This window comes from Scyliorhinus canicula, chromosome 1, assembly GCF_902713615.1.
Source record: "Scyliorhinus canicula chromosome 1, sScyCan1.1, whole genome shotgun sequence".
NCBI lineage: Eukaryota > Metazoa > Chordata > Chondrichthyes > Carcharhiniformes > Scyliorhinidae > Scyliorhinus > Scyliorhinus canicula.
Window position 1 is genome coordinate 164,351,220 of NC_052146.1, and position 23,771 is coordinate 164,374,990.

The 23,771-nt window shown below is 43.3% G+C and overlaps 1 protein-coding gene across 3 annotated transcripts in view; it reads left to right on the forward strand.

Moving 5' to 3' along the window:
- Window positions 1-23,771, forward strand: part of nfyc (nuclear transcription factor Y, gamma) — a 111,330-nt gene that overhangs the window by 57,959 nt on the left and 29,600 nt on the right. For all 3 annotated transcript variants that reach the window (XM_038802097.1, XM_038802106.1, XM_038802086.1), the window contains 3 exons: window positions 1,104-1,199; window positions 21,429-21,599; window positions 22,848-22,925. In XM_038802097.1, the coding sequence (XP_038658025.1) occupies window positions 1,104-1,199; window positions 21,429-21,599; window positions 22,848-22,925 (345 nt within the window). The remainder of the gene's footprint in view (window positions 1-1,103; window positions 1,200-21,428; window positions 21,600-22,847; window positions 22,926-23,771) is intronic.

Genomic DNA, 23,771 nt, shown 5'->3' on the forward strand with positions numbered 1-23,771 from the left:
GTGTGTTTGCTAATGATTGGGGTGGAAGGGTAGTGATTGGACCTGAGTTAAGCTAAATCCTGTCTTAATTCAAAGCCCATACCACTCACTTTACCATCAGAATTGCTTAACATGAAACAAAAGCAAAATACTGGACAATCTCAGCAGATCTGACTGCATCTTTGGAGAGAAAGAAGGTAGCTAACTTTTTGTTTCTCTACCTTTGACAAAAGTCATCTAGATATGAAACATCAGCTCTGTTCTCTCTCCACAGATGCTGTCAGACCAGCTGAGATGGTCCAGTATTTTCTGTTTCTGCTTCAGATTCCAGCAGCCTCAGTAATTTTCCTTTTACCTTCTTGCTGAACTGATTAGTTCTGCTTTCCTCTACTCTCTCCGTCTTTCCATTTTGCCCAGATATATTTGTAACATCTTAGCTGTGAATGGTTCAATACTAACCACAATGCAGCCATGGGTTTCCACAGATGCTCCAAGTTCTGATGTTTTCAGTACATTTTCTCACTGTCCTGTTTGGAGGTTGAGATACTCTAACACAATTCCAATGTCCACAGACTATTAATGCATGGCTGGCTCCCAAAAACTTTATAAAAAACCAGTTTGATTTTTTGAGAGACAAAGGTTAAAGGCCAGTGTTTGGACAGCTCTGCCTGGCTGCAGCTTAACATAAAAGATTCAAACTTTATTTTATTGCTGAGAGTTTAACTGACTCAGCAGGATAATGTTTAATGTACCAGGGTGCCAGTCCAGCTTCTAAATTCATATCACGTACTTTAAAAAAAATAGGAAGTGGGGCATGAGGCCGAACAGCCTATCCCTTCCTTTTGATAGATCAATCCCACCTGTGCATGCTCTCATTCTTCGGATGCCTTTCAAATTCCTCAGTACTTGCCTAACCCAGATACACTCCAGGTGCTAGAACTACATTTGTACTTGAGGGTAAAAAATGAAGTAGATTTTCAGTCATGAAATGACATTGTTGTGGATGGAAATTTCCCTCGTCCGGTGCTTTCTGCAAACTTTCATTCCAACCTGTCACCTGTTTGTTTTGCTATTTTGTTATCATACCTGTTTCTGAAGTACTTCTAATGTTTTCCTCCTGACAGAGGAATGATATCGCCATGGCCATCACTAAATTTGATCAGTTTGATTTTCTGATTGACATTGTTCCTAGAGATGAGCTCAAACCTCCAAAACGACAGGTAAGGAGCAAAAAATCCGAGAGTATTGCTGATCATCAGAAATGTAAATCTCTTATTCTTTTTTTTTTCACCCCACCCCCTTAAATCTGGTAAGACCAGCTGAATATGATGCTCCCATTTAAGACTGGTTATGTTCATTGGCTAAGGATTCAAGATAGTGAGTTATTTTCTTCAGCAAAGTTAAACAGTGCCTTCTGGTGGCAGGACACATGATCAATTTTTTTAAAAATTGTTTACTCTGTATTTTTGGGCCGAAAAAATAAAGTGGAAATCTGAATTTCTTTTGATTTTGTTTTGTTTATTTTTAAATAATTTTTCTGTCACATTATTTTATTCAGAAGTTCACTGAAATATTAATAATCTTTATGCACTGTGCTGTTAGAGCACTGTCATTTAGGTGATGAGGTGAATTCATTTTTATGACGCAAATGTGAGGATATTTAACCTGTTTTGGTTGGAGTTCGGCAGTTTCATACAATCCTATCCTGTCAGCCGTGGTTTCATTTAAATACTTAAAAGATGGTCTGTTCCAAACAAAATCCATAACTTTTTTACATTTCTTGCATTTAGGCAGGTTTCATTGTGCTTGTGCACTGAGTGTTTTGGGCAACTAAAATTCTACTTTCAAAAGAGCCATGCGTTAGACCCACATTGGTTTGTCAGTCCTTCAGTATGCATGGCAAACCCGATGGCTTTCACATCAGTTGCTGACTTGCCGTTAGCCTTTTGGCTTCGGTCTCCAGCTTTCAAGACTATAGTTTCAGAAGGAATGATGCATACGGGGGAGAGCCTACTGCCCCCAATGAGATACAACTAACCAGTAAGACAGGATAAGAGCTGGCTGGATGTAGGCAGAGATAGTTAGATTCTGATCAATCAATTGTTTAGTCTTAACGGTGTGTTATCCATTTTTATTCAGTTATGCTCTGGTGCAGCGGTCATGTAAACATCTTTAACTGAAAGCTTTACGTACTAAATAACGGCTTTCAGTTGGATGTTTATGTTACCTTGTCACTAAAAATCTCTGAATTTCCATGTTTCAGTTTACTGTACCAGAATGAATTTCTTGCCAGGTTACTTTCCTTGAAACCTTGACTCCATTTTAATCTGTCTATAGTAAGCTACGTCCCCACAGATGCCATTGGCATGTTTCTTTTTGAAATGATAGGAGGACCTTTTGGTTTCCAGAATGACAGCTGACTCTGTGTGCTTGATTGGCTAGGCATTTTGGAGTGATGTGGTGGAGAGATTTCCACTTTAATGAGCTGTCGCTTTGCAATGCTGCTAGTTCAGTCTTTGTGCCTGTACATGATTTCTGTTAGAGATTGAGCGCATTCACTTAGACCAAAGCTAGAGTAGTACAGATGTGATTAATGACTCTGGTTAATGGATTAAAATCATAGAATTTACAGGGCGGAAGGAGGCCATTCAGCCCACTGAGTCCGTACCAGCCCTTGGAAAGAGCACCCTACTTAAGCCCACACCTCCATCCTATTCCCGTAACCCCACCTAAGCTTTTTGGACACAGGGCCAATCCACTTAACCTACACATCTTTGAACTGTGGGAGGAAACTGGAGCACCCGGAGGAAACCCACACAGACACAGGGAGTGCAGATTCCGCACAGACAGTGACGCAAGCCAGGAATCGAACCTGGGACCCTGGAGCTGTGAAGCAATAGTGTTAATCACTAATTACTCAAGCGATCTCTTTGGTTAGCTAAAGGAGAGGTTAGGTTTTTGCCTACTGGGATATTACATAATACAAGAAACTTGCTCTTCATAGCGAGATCCACAATAGTTTCTGTCTTCATATTGTATTTTCAATGTTCAAGAACAACATTTCTATGTGGAGTGATTGCATAAATTCCTGTTTGTGCACCCCACAAAGAGATGTAGAAATATATTTTTAAGGTGGGGGGGGGGGGGTTTAGGAGGTTTTGTCCGAGGTGAGTCGTGTAACTATTTGGTCACAAAGTGGTATTAATGGAGTTCTAGAAGCTCTCATGTCTGCCACCCTACCAAAGAAGCAAATAGTTGGGCAGTAGGTTGGGATTCTTGTGTCATGTCCCTGATCAAATCTAATCTTTTGGGAAAGAGTTGAGATTATTGTCAATGTAGTTCCAGCATGTGGTTTGTTAAGTTTGTTCTCCTGCCCATCTCGATGGTGTTGATTACTGGCAGTTTATACTGTTGTAAACATCCTTGACTGGAAGCTGTATGGAGATGGATGGGCTTTCAGTCAGATGTTTGCAGCTGTTGACTGCTGCTTACGTCAATGAATCACTGCTGCTCTGACATTCCCTGGTTGAAGAGCTCTTCTAGCATTGAACTACGCCTTGGTGGAAAAAGCTGATTTTTAGTACTTGCGTGGTTTCCGAGGTGAGGGAGCGCACTGCTGGGGAATAACATTCTGTTCCTCCCATTTTAATACCACTAGAATAAACAACTGTGTTGCCCCTTTCTCCTTTTTCCTTTTCCTCTCCAAATAAGGAACCGGGTGATTTAGGACTGAGATGAAGAGAAATTTCTTCACTCAAAGGTTGTAAATTTTTCTCATTCACCACCACAAGTTTGTGGATGCTCTATCATTGTCATCATATTTAAGGCTGTGGTAGATATATTTGTAACCTCAGGAGATCGAGGGATGTGGGGAGTGGACAGGAAAGTGGAGCTAAGGCAGACGATCAGTCATGGTAGTATTGGATGGCAAAGTGAATTGAGGGGCATAATGGTCTACTCCTTCTATTTCTTATGTGTCTCTTCCTTCCCCCTCCCATTGGCCACTTGCCTAACTCTCTTGTTACCCTCCAGATTCCACCAGTGAGACTACCGATCACGAAAGTAAAGGTTTTATAAATCCACCTTCCCTTGCTATATCTTGGGTGTCAATGTATCAGCATTTACATTGTGAAAAGCAGGTGGTAATCATTCACTCACTATAACTGGACACACCATGGTCCATGGGTACCATGGGGGCTGGTGTGCTTTATTGACATCCCCTCCCCCCTTAATCACATATTTGATTTGCATGGTGTAAGTTTCCTTTTGTGATTTTGTCTTTTTTTAAAAGCAGTATCCCTTTAAGGAGCTGGCCCTTTAATTTGTCCCTCAATTGGTTAATTTTTTTTGACCAAAAGAGTATAATTGGACACAGTGGTAACAGTGGGAGTAACTGGGAGAGTCAGAGTTTTACAGCAAGGCAACATCGGCTAGCTATCAATCACCTATTGGCAACGGGGCGGCACAGTAGCACAGTGGGTAACACTTTTGCTTCACAGATCCAAGGCCTTAGGTTCGATTTGTGGCTTGGGTTACTATCTATGCGGAGTCTGCACGTTCTCCCCTTGTCTGCGTGCGTTTCCTCCCACAATCCAGAGATGTGCAGGTTAGGTAGATTGGCCTTGCTAAATTGCCCTTAGTGTCCAAAATGGTTAGGTGGGGTTACGGGAATAGGATGGAGGCTTAAGTCGGGTGCTCTTTCGAAGGGCTGGTGCAGACTCGATGTGCCGAATGGCCTCCTGCACTGTAAATTTTATGATCTACTCCTATTTTCGTGCACTTGGTCTGTAGCCTTGTATGCTATGACATTTCAAGTACTCCTCTAAATGCTTCTTAAATGTTGAGGGTTCCCGCCTCTCCTGCCATTTCAGGCAGTGAGTTCCAGATTCCCACCATTCTCTGGGTGAAAAAGATTTTCCTCAAATCTGCTGCAAACCTCCTGCCCCTTACTGTAAATCTGTGCCCCCTGGTTGTTATAGAAGCCCTACAGTACAGAAGAAGGCCATTTGGTCCATTGAGTCTGCACAGACCCTCGGAGCACTCTACTTGGCCCACAACCCTGCCCAATCCCTGTAACATAGCCTACACAACTTTGGACACTAAGGGGCAATTTAACATTGTCATTCCACTTAACCTGCACATCTTTGGATTGTGGAAGGAAACCGGAGCACCCGGAGGAATCCGCATGCAGACATGGGGAGAACAAGTAAACCCCACGCAGATAGTCATCCGAGGCCAGAATTGAACCCGGGTCCCTGGTGCTGTGAGGCAGCAGTGCGAACCCTGTGCTACCATGCCGGCCTATTAACCCCTCTGCTAAGGGGAAAAGTTTCTCCCTGTATGTCCCTCATAATTCTGTACACCTCAATCAGGGTGTTCTCCCCCCCCCAACCTTCTCTGCTGTAAGGAGAACATCCGCAGCCCCAACCAGCCTCTCTTTATAGCTGAAACACTCCAGTTCAGGTAATATCCCGGTGGGTCACCTCTGTACCCTCTCTAGTGCTATCACATCCTTCCTGTAGTGTGGCAATCGGAACTGCAGACAGTACTCTAGCTGCGGCCTAACCAGTGTTTTATACAGCTCCATCATAATCTCCCTGCTCTTATGTTCTATACGTCGACAAATAAAGGCAAGTGTTCCATATGCCTTCTTAACCACCTTATCAACCTGTCCTGTTGCCTTCAGGGATCTTTGGACATGCACACCAAGGTCCTCTGTGTTTCCTAACATCCTACCGTTCATTCTGTATTCTCTTGCCTTGTTAGTCCTCCCAAAATGCATCACCTCGCACACTTCAGGGTTAAATTCCATTTGCCACTATTCTGCCCATATGATCAGCCCACCTAGTTTGATCAGTAATCTAAGGGTTTCCTCCTCGCTATTTACCATACCACCAGTTTTCGTGTCATCTGCGAACTGGATTATACCCCCAGATTCACTTCCAGGTCATTAATTTACACTACAAACAGCAAGCACCAATCCTTGCAATACACCCCTGGGCACCAGCTTCCAGTCACAGATTTCCTACAGTGCAGGAGGCTATTCAGCGCATCGAGCCTGCACCGACCCTCTGACAGGCCCACTCCCCCGCCCTTTCCCTGTAACCCCAGCTAACCTTTTGGACATGACGGGGCAATTTAACACGGCCTATCCACCTAACCTGCACATCTTTCTACTGTGGGAGGAAATTGGAGCACCCGGAGGGAACCTACGGGGAGAGTGTCTGTATGGGGCTTGCACAGTCACCCAAGGTCAGAATTGAACCAGAGTTCCTGGCACTGTGTGGCAATAGTGTTAACCACTGTGCCACCATGCCGCCCTATTAACCCTTCTGTCTTCCTATCTACCCTATGTTGTGGCTAATCCACCTAACCTGCACATCTTTGGACTGTGGGAGGGCATTGGAGCACCAGTCAACCACTGATGTTAGACTCACTGGCCTGTAAATACCTGTTTTTTTTCCCCTACTTCCCTTCTTGAATAATAGTACCATGTTAGTTGTCCTCTGGGGACTTCCTTGTGGCCGGAGTGGATTTGAAAATTGCAGCACCCCTACAATCTTCCCCCTTGCCTTACAATGCAACCTAAGATACATCTCATCTGGGCCTGGGAATTTCTCCATTTCTACACCTGCTAACACTGCCTCACACTCCATGGTAATCTGTTCAATTATATCACAGTCCCCCTCCCTGCTTTGTATACTCCTCTAGGAAATCTTCTGTTTTTGAGCCCCCTACAGCTGCTATAAGCTTCTCTTTATCCAACCCTATTTATCCCTTGACATCCAGGTTTCTCTGGCCTTTTTGGTCCCACCCTTTCCAGGAACAAGTTGGCTTTGCACTCTCCCTATTTCCTTTTTAAGTGACTCTTGTTGCTCTGCTGTGGATTTTTCTACAAGTAGCTGCTTCCAATGCAATTTGACCAGATCCTGTCTTCTATTAAAATTGGTTTTCCCCCAATTCCGAACCTTTTATTTCCAGCCTATCTTTGTCCTTTTCCATCACTAATTTAAATCTTAACTGAGTTATGGTCGCTATTACCTAAATGCTCCCCCACTGGCACTTCTACCTCCTGCCTCACTTCATTCCCTCCCATTCCCTCATATTTGATCAACCCCTGCCCCTTAGAATCATAGAATCCCTACAGTGCAGAAGGAGGCCATTGGGTCCATCAAACCTGCACTGACCCTGTGATGGGGAACCTGACTTAGGCCAACTTCCCCGCCCTATCCCTGAAATCCCACCTAACCATAGCCAGTTCACCTAACCTGATCATCTTTGGACTGTGGGAGGAAACCAGAGCACCTGGAGGAAACCCATGCAGACACTGGGAGAATGTATAAACTCCACACAGTCACCCAAGGCCGGAATTGAACCTGGGTCACAGGTGCTGTGAGGCAGCAGAGCTAACCACTGTGTCAACGTGCCACCCACTTTGACAAAGAGTCATCGGACTTGAAACGTTAGCTCTTTTCTCTCCCTACAGATGCCAGACCTGCTGAGATTTTCCAGCATTTTCTGTTTCGTGCCACCCACTTGTAGGTCTTTCTATTTGCTGGCTCAAGAAACTCCTAGATGCATGTTAAGAATTCCATCCCTTCAAAACCTTTCACACTTTGCCTATCCCAGTTAATGTTGGGGAAGTTGAAATCACTTATTATTACACTTGTGAGATTTGCCTACAGAGCTGCTCTTCTATTTCTTTGTTTGGGGGCCGATAGTACACTTCCAGCAATGTGATTGCCCCCTTTCTGTTTTTAAGTTCCATCCATATGGCCTCTGTTGAGGAACCTGTTAAGATATCGTCCCTCCTCACTGCAGTATTTGACTCATTGATCAATATTTCAACACCATCACCTCTTTTAGATCCCCACCCCCAGAATATTGAACTGTCAGTCCTACCCCTCCCACAACCATGTCCATGTGATATCAATAATATCATGCTCTCATGTGTTAATCAACCTAAGGCTCTTTGCATTAAAATAAATGCCATCCAGCCTTGACATATTCTCTTGTGCCTTAACAGGTCTATCATTTCTCTGCCTTCCAAGCTGACTTGACTTTTCTTCATATTTAGCTGTGCATCAACCCCCCCTGCTGTACCTCCACTCCGCAATCCATCCTCCTGCCAGATTAGTTTCAACCCCTCCCAACAGCGCTCGCAAACCTTCCCACAGAATGGTGGCCTCATTCCGGTTCGAGTGCAACCCATCCGACTTGTACTCAAGAATAAATCGTCTTGAGGTAATAGACTAGCTTTAGATTCATTCTTCTACAACAGCAAAATATTTGAATTAACATGAGAGCCTGGTTGTGTGCTCTGAACTTTGCTGATGACCACTTTTGCTGGCATGTTGATCAGAGGCACGTTGTAGCTGTTTTGCCCCCAAAGTCATGTCTTTCACCAAGTGAAGTGCTTCCTTGGATTGTCAAGCTCAGGAGGCCACCTTGTGGAAAGAACCTGTGTCCTATCACACACGGCCTTTTGCAGGTTGTTTGGAAGTGTGGAATTCTTTGGCAATGAGTGGCACACACTTCTGACCACGTAAGAACCCAAAATGAAGGAAACCACAGAAGGAAGTGAGGTGTTGTAAATCAAGAATTGGTGATAAAATAATGCCAATTTTAGCAACTGATTTGGTACTTAAACTGTTTCACTAATAAGTCTTTCCGCTAGTTTGTGCTCCAAAGCCGAATCATTTTGTGCCAGTATACCTGCTTTATTTGAAACGGTGTCCTTAAAGTGTAGAATGTCACCAATATCTCCCCAGGTCAGAGACCAAAATTGAGACCAGAGGAGATGAGTGGAGACATAGTGGGGGAATTGTGCAAATGATTCTGTTGGCCTTCATTGCAAGAGAACTTGTACAGGACGGAGGATACCTTACTGCAGCTGTACAGGGTTTGGTGAGACCACCCGTGCAGTTTGGACTTTTTCACTAAGAAAATGTATTCTGCGATAGAGGGACTGCAGTGAAGGTTCCTGAGATGACGGGATTGTTGTATGAGGAGATATTGGGTCAGCTGGGGCTGAATTTAGAAGAATGAAAGGGAATCTAATTGAAACGGATACAATTGTGATGGGGCTGGGCAGACTGGATGCAGAAATATTGTTTCCTCTGTCTGGGATGGTTTGGGGGGGAGGGGGGGGGAGGGGAGGTCTTGAACAAGGGATTATAGTCTCCTGACTGTGGGTAGGCCATTTTAGAACTGAGACAAGGAGAAACTTCTTCACTCGAGAGGTTGGTGAACCTGTGAATTCTCTACCACAGAACACTGTGGAGGCCATGTCACAATGTATTTAAGAAGGAAATCGATAGAATTCTAGATTCTAAAGTTGTCTGGGGAATGGAGAGAGAGTGGGAGTATGGCACAGAGATAGAGGATCAGCCATGATCATATTGAATGATAGAGCCGGCTTGAAGGACTTAATGGCCTACTCCTATTTTCTGTTTCCAAGACAGGCCAGAAAGCTTTGTCAGAGGTAGGTTTTACATATCACACCCATTTTAGTTCTCTCCGACACAAATGGCAGACTTGGACATCTGTTTCTCTGGCTTTCTGCTGCAGTTTGTGAGGAAGGCCAAACTGATTTCCTACTGACTGACTAATGCTGTCGTCCTATCCTTCTCTTCCTCTGGCCTTTGTTCTGTAACTGTGTCTGAGTTAGAACATTTCGGAGTGGGAAATCTGCTGCACCCATTTGGAGCTTCAGTTTCTTATATCCCAATTGATGACTATAAAGTGAATAGGTCTCTGGTTGAATTTTAGGTAATTGATTTCTAACATATTAAGATCCCAGACCAGACTCCAACAGTGGCTAGGATACTAGACAGCAACCCCAATATTTTAATTTTGTAGACTCTTGAGGAAAGGATATCTCACTCATGTGTGATTTCAGGCAGAAATAGGGATCTGGTATAATAAAACAAACTTTATTACTAACACAGTATTAAAGTATCTTTAACATTACACCAGAAAATTACTTACAATTACTCCTACTCAATACAGTGAATACCCTTAACTGCTATCTTCATTCCCACTTGAACAACAAGGAAAAACCATCTCCGCTCTCAATCCAGTATTAAACCATTACCACATAGGAATTACTGCTTTACGGAGACCTTCTTTAAGAAAGAGTGATCTTTTGGTACTGCTTTAAAGCCAAGACCTGAGTCTAGTCAGAACCGTGGGGGAACCTTGGCTGTATTTCTTCAGAAGGTGCTTCAGCTCACCTTGTTCTCAGACAAGTCTGCACTGCTTTATAGTCTGTTAATCGAACTGAACTGCCATGAGAACAAACTGTGACTTCTGGTCACAGCTTCATTCAACTCACAAATGAACGGCTTTCTGTAAGATGCCTTAGCTTCCCCAGCAACTGCATAATCTTACCAAGCTGAAATCTAATTAACTCCACAGGCAATCACCTTAATTCAAACAAAATTGCATTAGCCCAAGCCTTTTTACAATGGTTTAATTGCACGCCTGGCTCCCAAAATATACTTGCCTTTCAAACTAGGATTTATTTTAAAACATGATTGCAGCAGTCACATACACAGGCTTTTAACCCTTACTGCACCAAATACCTAAAATAACTTCTGAAATTCCTACATTTATCACACATATATTAATTAAGTTACGACCTATAATCTTTCTGTCAATATGTGGGCTTGTATTAATTTTCAATGCCTGTATCTAACCTTATAACTGCATCTCAACACCCAGCTAATGTTCCCATTCCAATGTCAGAGAGATAATGTCGTTGATTCACCCTTTTGAAAGCCTTAGCAGTTTAGTGCTAAACTGTTAGAAAATACTGGAAATACTCAGCAGGTCAGGCACATCTGTGAACAGAAAGATTAACATTTCAGGTTGATGACCTTTCACTAGAATATATCTATTCTTTGAAGGGTCAATGACCTGAAATATTCTGTTTCTCTCCACAGATATTGCTTGCGTTTACCAGCATTTTCTGTTTATATTTCATGCTTTCAACATTTGCAGTATTTTTTGTTGTTGTTTATTTTAATAACTGAACTCGCTGCTATCTCAGATTTCATGGAACGATTTCAACCTTCAGCTTGCTCCTAGGTACAGCTAGAAAACTGAGTAAGTTAAGACTATGAAGGAGCCCAAATTTGCCAGAAATGTGCCAGTGGCTGCCTCGTCTAGCCCCACGTTTTGTCATTTTCAGTGTAATGACTTGAAACTGCTGTTCCAAACTAGCGTATTGCCAGAAGCGTGTATGTAGTCTGACAGAATGGGGACTGGTGATTTAGAAAACAACGGTTGTAATAATGTTGCATAAATTATTTTTACGCTTAATGCAAAATTCACCGTAATCGTGCACTTGGGTTGGACCGCCGCAGCAGGAGTGTCTGAACTTTAGCCCGAGAGCACTTGCAGTATGAACTGTGAGTCCCAGACGACTCAGAATTATGTGCACTTAATATAGCAAAAAACAAACACTATGGATGAAGGAAATCACCAAGCTGGTAAAACTCAACGGGTCTAGCAGCATCTTTGACGAGGGAACCTGAGTTGATGTTTCGGGTGTGATTCCGGACCAGACCCTAACAGTTGCTAGGATACTTGGCAGAAGCCTCAATATTTTACTTCAGCTTTGTAAGACTGAGGAAAGGATACTTCGCTCCAGGAGTGATTTTATGAAGAAATAGGAATATGGTATATTAAAACAAACGTTATTATTAACACAGTATTATTAACTGTAACATCATAAAGACAACAGCTTGCAATTACTAGATAAGCAATGCTCAACAATACATAGAACATAGAGAAATACAGCACAGGACAGGCCCTTCGGCCCACGATGTTGTGCCAAACTTTTGCCCTAGGTTAATCATAGATCATAGAATTTTGGACACTAAGGGCAATTTATCATGGCCAATCCACCCAACCTGCACATCTTTGGACTGTGGGAAGAAACCGGAGCACCCGGAGGAAACCCACGCGCACACGGGGAGGATGTGCAGACTCCACATACACAGTGACCCAAGCCGAAATCGAACCTGGGACCCTGGAACTGTGAAGCAATTGTACTATCCACAATGCTACCGTGCTGCCCTTAAGAACAAATTAATCTACACTCCATTATTCTACCATAATCCATGTACCTATCCAATAGCCGCTTGAAGGTCCCTAACGTTTCCGACTCAACTACTTCCACAGGCAGTGCATTCCACGCCCCCACTACTCTCTGGGTAAAGAACCTACCTCTGACATCAATAGAATGAAACAATAACCCTCAACAGCTATCTTTGTCTCCACTCGATATCTCGACTCACAATCCACTTTTAAATACAGTTAGCAGACTCTGGAATACTTGCTGTTAACAAATGTCTTGGACATACCACTTTTAGAAAGAGAGATGCTTCAGGGACCAGCTGCAGATTCTTGTTTGTCTGTCTCAAACTACTGTTTAAACTACCAGCCTGAGACACTGCTTCTGTCTGAGACACAGGCAAATATTTAATATCTGTCTGAGACACAGGCAAATATTTAATATCTGTCTGAGACACAGGCAAATATTTAATCACTGTTTTGAGCGAATAAGCTAGTCTGTTCATAGAACGATCCGAACTGAACCTTTTCTTCAGACACTCAGCAGCTGACTGCCTCAGCCTTGGCTCCACTTATTAACTACATCACAGTGGTTAGCACTGCTGCTTCACAGCGCCAGGGTACCAGGTTTGATTCTGACCGCGGGTGACCATCTGTGTGGAGTTTGCACGTTTCCCCCCTTGTCTGCATGGGTTTGCTCCAGGTGCTCCAGTTTCCTCCCACAGTCCAAAGGTGTGCAGGTTAGGTGGATTGGTTATGCTAAATTGTCCAGGTGTTACGGGGTTAGGGGTGGGGGATTGGGGTCTCGGTAGAGTGCTCTATCGGAGCAAAGGCCGGTGCAGACTCAGTGGGCTGAATGGCTTCCTTTTGCACTGTAGGGATTCTATGATTCTTCTATGATCACATTAAGCTAAACACTGTCTCTAATTATCTATCCCCTTTGGAACGCTCTTAATAAAAATAAAATTCCATTAGCCCTACTTAAGCAAACAATATCCCTGGCTGTAATGATATATGATTTTACATTTACTTGCGATTTTACTTTGCGATGCTTTATTAGTCTCCAAAAAACCTAGCTTTTAACATCATGACTGCAGCAGTCACATACCAATTCAGGCTTTTGACCCTTATTGCATCAAATACATATAATGCAATATATCTGAAATCCCTACATTCATCTCCGGATGATGACCTTTCAGATCATAATATCTGCTCACATTTTCTTCGAACAAAAATTTCTATACTTTCTCTTCGCCCATCCTTTGATCCTTTACTTGTCTCCTTTTACCTTTTCAATCTCTCCGATCACCCCATATCTTTAGTTCATTCTTTCTCTGCTACTGTATTTGTTTGAGAACTACGCACTTTTTTTTCCAGATCTGATAAAACATTATCTTTTTTTAAAAATAAATTTTGAGTACCCAATTTTTTTTCCCAATTAAGGGGCAATTTAGCGTGGCCAATTGGCCTACCCGGCACACCTTTAGGGTTGTGGGGGCGGGACCCACGCAGACACTGGGAGAATGTACAAACTCCACACGCACAGTGACTCGGGATCAAACCCGGGTCCTCGGCGCTGTGAGGCAGCAAAACATTATTAATGTAAACGTTAATTTGCTTCTTTCTCTGCTGCTGTGTATTTCCTGTGTTTTCAGCTTTTATTTATTCTTATTCTGTAGTTTGTCCTGTTTGGATTTCTATGTCATCACTTTGACTCATTCATTTCACAGTTCTTCAAGTGGAATGCCAAGATCTGTTAGCACCTGCTGCATCAGATAGTGCAATTATTGGAAGATGGGGATTTAAACTTTTATAGTTTGGTAATCCAGTTGTCTTATCCATGAGTAATTCATGGGTACTTTTCGGGACACCCAAGACTGTGCTTTAAAATGAGTGACAAAGCTTTGACTAGATTGTGGTTTCCGGTCTAATTCGCACTAGTTAGTGTAGAGAGGGGAAATTCTCAGGTGTTAACTGGACCTGTCTGCAAACAATGTGACTTGACTGAGTGGGATAAAACTCATAGATTTGGTCCATGTTAGGCACGGTTTAGGGCTAATTTCCATTGTTGCCCACCGTGAATAAGACTGTAGTTCAGAGAATGCTGTGATAATGTGATTAGAGTGTTTGTTTTTTTCCCCCCAATATTTCTGTGTAAAATTTCTGCACAAATGCAAACGAAGCCAGATTCCTATTTCTCATGTCACTTCAGCCAGCAACAATATGGGGTCTTTGTGCTGTTGGCGTTGGCGACTTCTGTCTTTTTCCCCAGCAACACCACCAGAACAGACCGTTGAACAAAATCTCATCTGTGGCTTGTGCTAAATGAGCTGATTAGCTGGGAAAGGGGTGGGAAGACCAGACTTGGGAAAGCCTAGTTAAGGTGTAATGACTGCTATTAGAAATGGATGCGAGGTGAGAAAAGGACAGGGTTGAGCAGTGCTGCCCTCCTCTCCCACCTTGTTTACAGCTTCCTGACATCCACTGCTGAGCCTTGGACACAGATAATGGCTAGCTGAGTAAGTTATTGAACAACAGCTTGGTCTTCAACATAGCAAAAATGTCAAAGTCAACCAGTCCCTGGGAGGTAATTAGGAACATAGTAAAAAGGGAAAGTTATATACCCCCCAAGTCTATTCTCCCATTCAGTGAGACCCTGGCTGATTTGTAAGCAAAATCCATCTAGCTTTGCCCCACACCTCTTATTATCTTTGGATAACAATCCATCACTCTCATTTAAAATTTACAGGATATGTGGCGAAGTGGTACTGTCACTCGACTAGTAATCCAGAGATCCAGGGTTAAATCTCTGGGGATTGGAATCCCACAATGGCTTTATAAAACCCCTGGTTAGAGCACACTTGGAATATTGTGTTCAGTTCTGGTCACCTCATTATAGGAAGGATGTGGATCCTTTGGAGAGGGTGCAGAGGAAATTTACCAGGATGCTGCCTGGACTGGAGGACATGTCTTATGAAGAAAGGTTGAGGAAGTGGGGCTTTTCTCACTGGAGTGAAGAATGAAGAGAGGTGACTTGATAGAGGTATACAAGGTGATGAGAGGCATGGATAGAGTGGATAGCCAGAGACTTTTCCCCAGGGTGGAAATGCTGTCACGAGGGAGACATAATTTTAAGGTGATTGGAGGAAGGTATTGGGGAGATGTCAGAGGTAGGTTCTTTACACAGAGTGGTGGGTGTGTGGAACGCACTGCCAGCAGAGGTGGTGGAGTCAGAATCATTAAGGGCATTTAAGCGACTCTTGGACAGGCACATGGACAGCAGAAAATTGAAGGGGTGTAGGTTAGGTTGATCTTAGATTAGAATAAATGGTCGGCGCAACATTGTGGGCCGAAGGGCCTGTACTATGTTGCACTGTTCTATGGCAGCTTGTGGAATTTGAATTCAACAAAGAAAAATTTGGAATTGAAGTCTAATTGTCATAAAAGTTGATTGTCATTAAAAAACCCATCTGGTTCACTAATATCCTTTTAGGGAAGAAAATCTTCCAGCTTTACATGGTTTGTCCTATATGTGACTCCAAACCCACAGCAATGTGGCTGACACATTGACTCTGTTCAATAAATGCTGGCTCAGCCAGCAACACCCAAATCGTGTAAATGCAGGAAAGAAAATTGTCATTTGCAGAAGAGTTCCAAACCTCTACCATCCCTTGCAAGTAGGGATCTTCCTACTTTCATTCCTGAAAGGTTTGACTCTAATTATCAGACCAAACTGCCTAATCCGAGACTTATGAACCAGCAGATAGAGCTTCTCTCTATCTACTTAATCAGGTTCCCTTAATATCATGAAAACTTTGATCAAATCACTTCTTAATCTTCTGAATTCCAAGAAACCTAGTTTGCGGAATCTCGCCTCCTGATTTAATCCTTACAATTCTAATAATTCTGCACTCCACTCCATCCAAGGCCAGTACTTCCTTCCTGAGGTGTGGTGCCCAGAACTGGTCACAGATGTGAGCAACCAGAGCTTTGTATAGTGATGTATGACTTCTACCCTTTGTATTTAGTCCTGTCTCAACAAAGGCCAGCGTTCCATTACCATTTTTGATTTATTTTCGTACCTGCTCATGCCGTTTCAATAATGTGTACCTGGCACCAATCCCCAATCTCTTTTGATCCTTCGTTGTTTTCAACTTTTCACCATTTTAGGAAGTGCCCTGTTGTATCTTTTTATGTCCAAAATAAATGACCTCACATTTGCCTACATTGAAATCCCTTTGCCAACAGTTTTGCCTATTCACTTAATCTACCAATATCTCTTTGTAATTTTATAGTTCCAGCTACACTTTTTAATAATGACATCTATCTTTGTCATCAAAAAATTTGGATCGTGAATAGTTAAGGCCCCAACCCAGATAGAACATTACAGCGCAGTATGGGCCCTTCGGCCCTCGATGTTGCGCCGACCTGTGAAACCATCTGAAGCCTATCTGACCTACACTATTCCATTTTCATCCATACGTCTGTCCAGTGACCACTTAAATGCCCTTAAAGTTGGCGAGTCTACTACTGTTGAAGGTAGGGCGTTCCACACCCCTACTACTCTCTGAGTAAAGAAACTGCCTCTGACATCTGTCCTATATCTACCACCCCTCAATTTAAAGCTATGTCCCCTCGTGTTGGTCATCACCATCCGAGGAAAAAGACTCTCGCTGTCCACCCTATCTAACCCTCTGACTATCTTGTATGTCTATATTAAGTCACCTCTCAGCCTTCTCTCTAACGAAAACAACCTCAAGTCCCTGAGCCTTTCCTCGTAAGACCTTCCCTCCATACCAGGCAACATCCTAGTAAATCTCCTCTGAACCCTTTCCAAAGCTTCCACATCCTTCCTATAATGTGGTGACCAGAACTGCACGCAGTACTCGCAGTGTGGCCGCACCAGAGTTTTGTACAGCTGCAGCATGACCTCGTGGCTCTGAAACTCAATCCCCCTACTGATAAAGGCTAGCACACCATATGCCTTCTTAACAGCCCTATTAACCTGGGTGGCAACTTTCAGGGATTTATGTACCTGGATGCCGAGATCTCTCTGTTCATCTACACTCCAATCTTGCCATTAGCCCAGTAATCTGCATACCTGTTACTCCTTCCAAAGTGAACCACCTCACACTTTTCCACATTAAACTCCATCTGCCACCTCTCAGGTCAGCTCTGCAGCTTATCTATGTCCCTCTGTATCCTATAACATCCTTCAGCACTATCCACAACTCCACTGACCTTCGTGCCATCTGCAAATTTACTAACCCATCCTTCTACACCCTCTTCCAGGTAATTTATAAAAATGACAAACAGCAGTGGCCCCAAAACAGATCCTTGCGGTACACCACTAGTAACTGAACTCCAGGATGAACATTTGCCATCAACCACCACCCTCTGTCTTCTTTCAGCTAGCCAATTACTGATCCAAACTGCTAAATCACCTTCAATCCCATACTTCTGTATTTTCTGCAATAGCCTACCGTGGGGAACCTTATCAAACGCCTTACTGAAATCCATATACACCACATCAACTGCTTTACCCTCATCCACCTGTGTGGTCACCTTCTCAAAAAACTCAATAAGGTTTGTGAGACATGACCTACTCTTCACAAAACCATGTTGACTATCGCTAATCAACTTGTTCTTTTCAAGATGATTATAAACCCTATCTCTTATAACCTTTTCCAACGTTTCCACAACCGAAGTAAGGCTCACAGGTCTATAATTACCAGGGTTGTCTCTACTCCCCTTCTTGAACAAGGGGACAACATTTGCTATCCTCCAGTCTTCCGGCACTATTCCTGTCGACAAAGACGACATAAAGATCAAGGACAAAAGCTCTGCAATCTCCTCCCTGGCTTCCCAGAGAATCCTAGGATAAATCCCATCTGGCCCAGGGGACTTATCTATTTTCACACTTTCCAAAATTGCTAACACCACCTCCTTGTGAACCTCAATCCCATCTAGCCTGGTCGACTGAACCTGAGTGTTCTCCTCGACAACATTGTCTTTCTCCAGTGTAAACACTGACGAAAAATATCCATTTAACGCTTCCCCTATCTCCTCTGATTCCACACACAACTTTCCACTACTATCCTTGATTGGCCCTAATCTTACGCTAGTCATTCTTTTGTTCCTGATATACCTATAGAAAGCCTGTATCAGGATGCTTGCGGGATACCACTCATCACGTTCTGCTAATTAAATACCTGCCCCTTGTCGTCCTCAATCTTCCTCTAACCAGGCCAGCAATTTTCCTGAAATTCATGGACTTAACTTTGGCTCACAGTTTCTTTGACGGACTTTATCAGATGCCTTCTGAAAGTCTGTATAAGTAACATCCACTGTTTAGGGACTCTTTCAAAAATATGCTATCCGGTTTGTCAGGCATGACTTGCTACAAATCCATGCTGGTTCTCCGAATTGTTAGTGTAGAAAGAGTCCATTTGGCTCATCGAATCTCCGACCCTTCGAAAGAGAACCCTATCCCTGCAAACCCTGGACACTGAGGGGCTATTTAGCATGGCCAATCTACCTAACCTGCCCATCTTTGGATTGTGGGAGGAAACCTGAGCACCCGGAGGAAACCTACGCATTCATTAGGAGAACGTGCAAACTCAACACAGACAGTGACCCAAGGCTGGAATTGAACCTGGGTCCCTGGTGCTGTGAGATAGCAGTGCTAACCACTGTGCAATCATGCTGCCCTACTGAAATCAACTAAGGTGTTCTGTCACCCTATCCTTATTAAAAGCTCCAGCAATTTCCCGACTGATGATAGGCAACTGGCCTTCAATTTCCTTGTTCCCAGCTTTCATCTTGCTAAATTGCAGAGTGATGGGTACTATGTTCGAATTAAAAGGGATGGTTCCTGAACGAAAAATAATTTGCAATGTCCTCATCTACTTCCTTTAAACTCTGGGATGGAGACCATCTGCTGTAGCAAGCAGCCTTCAGACGGAAGTGGGAAGCGGGGTCAATATTAAAGGAGCTGGGAGAAAGAGGACATTGATCCCTTTCGTTTTTTAAAACCGCTCCTATCTGTGGTATTTGCAGTCTATTTTTAATGTACCAACAAAAGATATAACTGCTGGAAAGTGAAAGTTAAACAGAAAATGGTGGAAATGCCGAACAGGTGAGAACCATTGTTCCTCTGTCCTGGTGATGGATCACAGGATGTTGGCTGTAGGCTGTAACACTCCTGTTTACCCTTACTGTCAACTCTTGGCTTTAGAATTTTATAAAGGACAAACTTACATGGACACAGGGTTTTAGCATCAACCACAAATGTGTTTATTGACCACTCCTTATGCCCTAATACAAGAGCTCTAAGTTAGTGTAATGATGCCGCACAACATTCGAAACCACGACTTATTAATAAAAGGCCTCCATGGAAAACCACAGGCAAAACCCCACGTTTCTGTCCAAACCTCAACTCGAATCCCCTCAGGATTCAGCTGCTATCCTTAAACCACAGCCCCCATTTCCCTCTGATCTGGCTGATAATTACAATCCCCACACAGTTGGTCCTTGCACTTGGAGCTGCAAGTCTGTGAATCAAGTTAACCCTTCCAGATTTCACCTTGGTGACTGCAGTGCAAGACTACTGCCTTGGCCTTTTTATTACAAAACTTTATCAAAAATATCAAAGCATATTTCCTGGAGACATCTGTTTGGCTGGTCTGTGCTCAAGCACCTTTTAATCTCTTTTAGCTTGGTTCCTGTCTTTGTCCAGACAAACCGTTTATCACGATGTTGTTTCCACATCTACAATAATTGACCCTGTTGAAGTGTGATGTCTCTGGCTCCCAGGTTGATAAGTATTTGATAAAGTCCATTTCTCTTTCGCTGTGTTGGCATTTGTTTGTGTAATAACTGTTGTCTCGTGCCATCAGCTCTGATGGTCTCCCAATTTATTTGGCCATCGTTTTGCCTTTGTGATGGTAATGTCCCAGTGTCTTTACATAGTATCAACTTGGTTTCGGTGTCAACATGTTTTGAAGATTAATCCCTTGCAATACAGTTTGGCCTGTTGGTTTGCAGTGTTTATGTTCATGAAGCTACAAGGTTTTATATTTAATAAACGTCCAGCTGGAAGGGATTCCAGTCCGACATTTCCTTCTTATTTTGTAACCTTTTCTCACTCTGGTGTTTGAAGATCTATTGTCAATACAGAGGAATCGCAGTCCCAACACTGTGCTCTAGTGTGTGTAAACATCCTACACTCTCAGCTGTGGTCTGACTGAGCTGGGAGAGGGATGTTTGCTCATTCTGACACAGACTGAGCAGCAACAAGTCAGCAAGACGCACGCAGAGGATTGTAACAAATGTGGTTGAGGTTGCGCCAAACTCATACCTGCGGAAGCCATTGTTTCCACTATCGCAATTTGAACCAATCTTGTTCTCTCCACTTTCACCTGGAATGCCCTTTTCGTCAGGGAATATTGTATAGTGATCGGGGACCCTGGCAGCCTTTTTTTACTGACTCTTCTTGCCCCTCTACCCTCGCCCCCAAGCCGAAAGGTATTGAAGCCAATTATGGCGACCAGTTTCTGCAAAAAATGAGATTTAACAAACTTGGGAATGAAGCCAGATTCTTGCCCAAACTGTTATTAGAGGGGAATACATCCTAGTAAGTCACCCAATAAACATGTTGCAAGAGGTTCTATCATTGGTGAGTTTATGTAACTGCTGCATACTGTGTTTTAAAATCCCAGTGAAGTGTAAGACTAGGATAGTAAATATGGAGTAATATGGCATCCTGCAGCGAAAGGGGCCATCTCCCCCACCCCCCACCATCCCCCATCCCAACCTGCTGTAATACAGCGGGAATAAACTATGTGCTGTCACAATTGGGGGGACACACAGCTGCTCGCAAACAACTGTTAAACATGGAAATAGGACACTGAAGACAGCCGGGAAGTATACAGAAAAGATAAGTTACGATTTCTCTGAACTGGTCGCTGTCCCAGTGTGAAAGTGAAATCTTTTCCATACTGCATGGGAGCCTCACGCACATAGCAACTACCAAATTGGTGCAATCAGTAAGCGGAAGTTTCTGTTTAAGAATATGAAAGAACTGGTTAACTGCTAATTCTGTATTATGTTGGCTATGTGAGCATGCTGTGTGAAGTGGATACTCGTCAAGGTGAGAGCAGTACTGGTATAGATTAATTTTGATGTGCCAATTGTAAATACTGTGCTGTATACCTTGTGCAGCCTGAGCATCTGCTAATTTTATACATCCTGGCTGAGTGTAATGTGTATTACCCTGTTATGGCATCACCTTTAATCAAGAGTGGAATAGCAAACCTTGTGCTACCTGACCTAAGGTGGATGGACTTTGTTTTGCTTTTGAACAACAGGAAGAAGTGCGCCAGACAGTTCCAAGCTCCGAACAGGTGCAGTACTACTTCACTTTGGCCCAGCAGCCCACAACTGTGCAGGTACAGGGGCAGCAACAGGGACAACAGGGCTCCGGAAGCACAACCATTCAGCCAAGTCAGATCATTATCGGTCAACCACAACAGGGACAGGTAGGGAGCCCTCCTGATCTAAAGAACTGCATAAAGTTTTATTAAAGAAAACATCTCACTTGGGAGTCAAATTATTCTCTAGGTTCTGTTCCCCAAGAGTTCCTTCTGACCATTAGCAATATTTGTTGGGGTTTGAGTTACTTTACCCAGCTGTTTGGGACCAAAGCCCTTGAACCCCATGTGTGGTTGCAGTGAGAAAGGATGGCTCATTGGTGAACTTCTGAGCTAATCCAAAACTCTTTGTAAAGTATTTTGGATTTAGTTGCATCCTCAACATATGACTGCTGTAAACTGTCTGTACTTTGCTGGACTTTTAGAAATTCCAAATGGCAGCATTCCTGTTGGTTCACAGGGCGACCATGCTATGCACAGTCCGAGGTCTGCTGGAGCGCAATGACCTGTTTGAGTGGGGTCTCCTGAGAGCCACCGTCATGTGGAATCCTTCCACTACAGGAGAGTTGTAAAAGGGAGAACATTGGCACATGGAAAAATCTAATTGAAACTGCGGTTCATCGGGCCAGCAATTATGGTTCTATCAGGTTCCCCTCTGCAAGTGTAGCTGGCTCTGCTTTTGCTGATCGCTGAAGCAACTTGCTTTGCCAGTTTTGACTACTTTATTATGCAGTTGAGACTTTTGTGACACAGAATTTACAGTGCAGGAGGAGGCCATTCGGCCCATCAAGTCTACACCAGCCCTTGGAAAGAGCACCCCATTTAAGCCCACACCTCCACCCTACCCCTGTAGCCCCATAACCCAGTAACCACACCCAACCTTTTTGGACACTTAAGGGCAATTTATCATGTCCAATCCACCTAACCTGCACATCTTTGGACAGTGGGAGGAAACCGGAGCACCCGGAGGAAACCCATGCAGACACTGGGAGAACGCATGTGACAAAGCATTGCTGCTTTCCCATGTCAGCCAGAAGCTTTGGTCAGAATTGGATTAATTTTATTTTATAGAATTCAGTTCATTTTATATTTTCATATGAAGCTCGTTTGTATGGATTTATTTTGGATCAATCCCATTCCTATGTCATGCCTGTGAAAATCTATAATAGCCCTAAACTGTCACGAAAATAATGAACCCAAATCATGGCCTGTAGACCATGAGAGAGCAATCTTGTCACCTGCTGTATAAGGAATAAAATATTGTGCCGTCGATTACTGGTTATATTTGCGAACCTTTATGTAATAAAGTTCTTTTAGCTGCAGAGAAGCCAATGGTTTGACCTATTTCATTCACAGGTAGTACAAGGAACTACTGTCCAGCAGCTGCAGCAAGTGCAGGTCGCACAATCTCAGAGTACAGCATCATCCATTACGGTAATATGTCTCCCAGTGAAAAAATAGCATTTTCTCTCTTAGCTTGTTCTGTTATGTTCTAGTTGCTTTGATGTAAAGCAGGATGGATGATAATACATGTAACCTAATTTCTAGAATTCCCTTCCTGGACGCCCTGACACCTCTCTTTCATCCTTTAACTTGTTCCTTAAAAACCTACTTTAGACCAGGCTTATCTGTCCTAATTTTGATTGATGATGCTCCTGTGAAATTACTTCAGAGGTTTTATAACATTAAAAGGTGCTAAATGGGTATGGTCCGTAATTTGTTCTGGAAAAAAAAAGGTGGGCTCTACACAGGATCTTTTAAAAGCCAAAATATGTGTTCTCTAGATTGACTGTTCTGCCATGGCAGATTAACAATTATCCAGTTCAAATCATATACTCGTGTGTAACCCAGGTTCGATTCTGGCTTGGGTCACTGTCTGTGCGGAGTCTGCACATCCTCCCCGTGTGTGCGTGGGTTTCCTCCGGGTGCTCCGGTTTCCTCCCACAGTCCAAAGATGTGCAGGTTAGGTGGATTGGCCATGATAAATTGCCTTGAGTGTCCAAAATTGCCCTTACTGTTGGGTGGGGTTACTGGGTTATGGGGATAGGGTGGAGATGTTGACCTTGGGTAGGGTGCTCTTTCCAAGAGCCGGTGCAGACTCGATGGGCCGAATGGCCTCCTTCTGCACTGTAAATTCTATGTCTATGTTATCAATTAAGTAAAGTATAACAATGGTTCCATAAAATTCTTCATTTTACATTCACTTGGGAAATACTACTTATTCTTCCAAAGTGTGTCCCTCACTGGAAGTGTGCATTGTGAGATGTATATCAGTGGAAA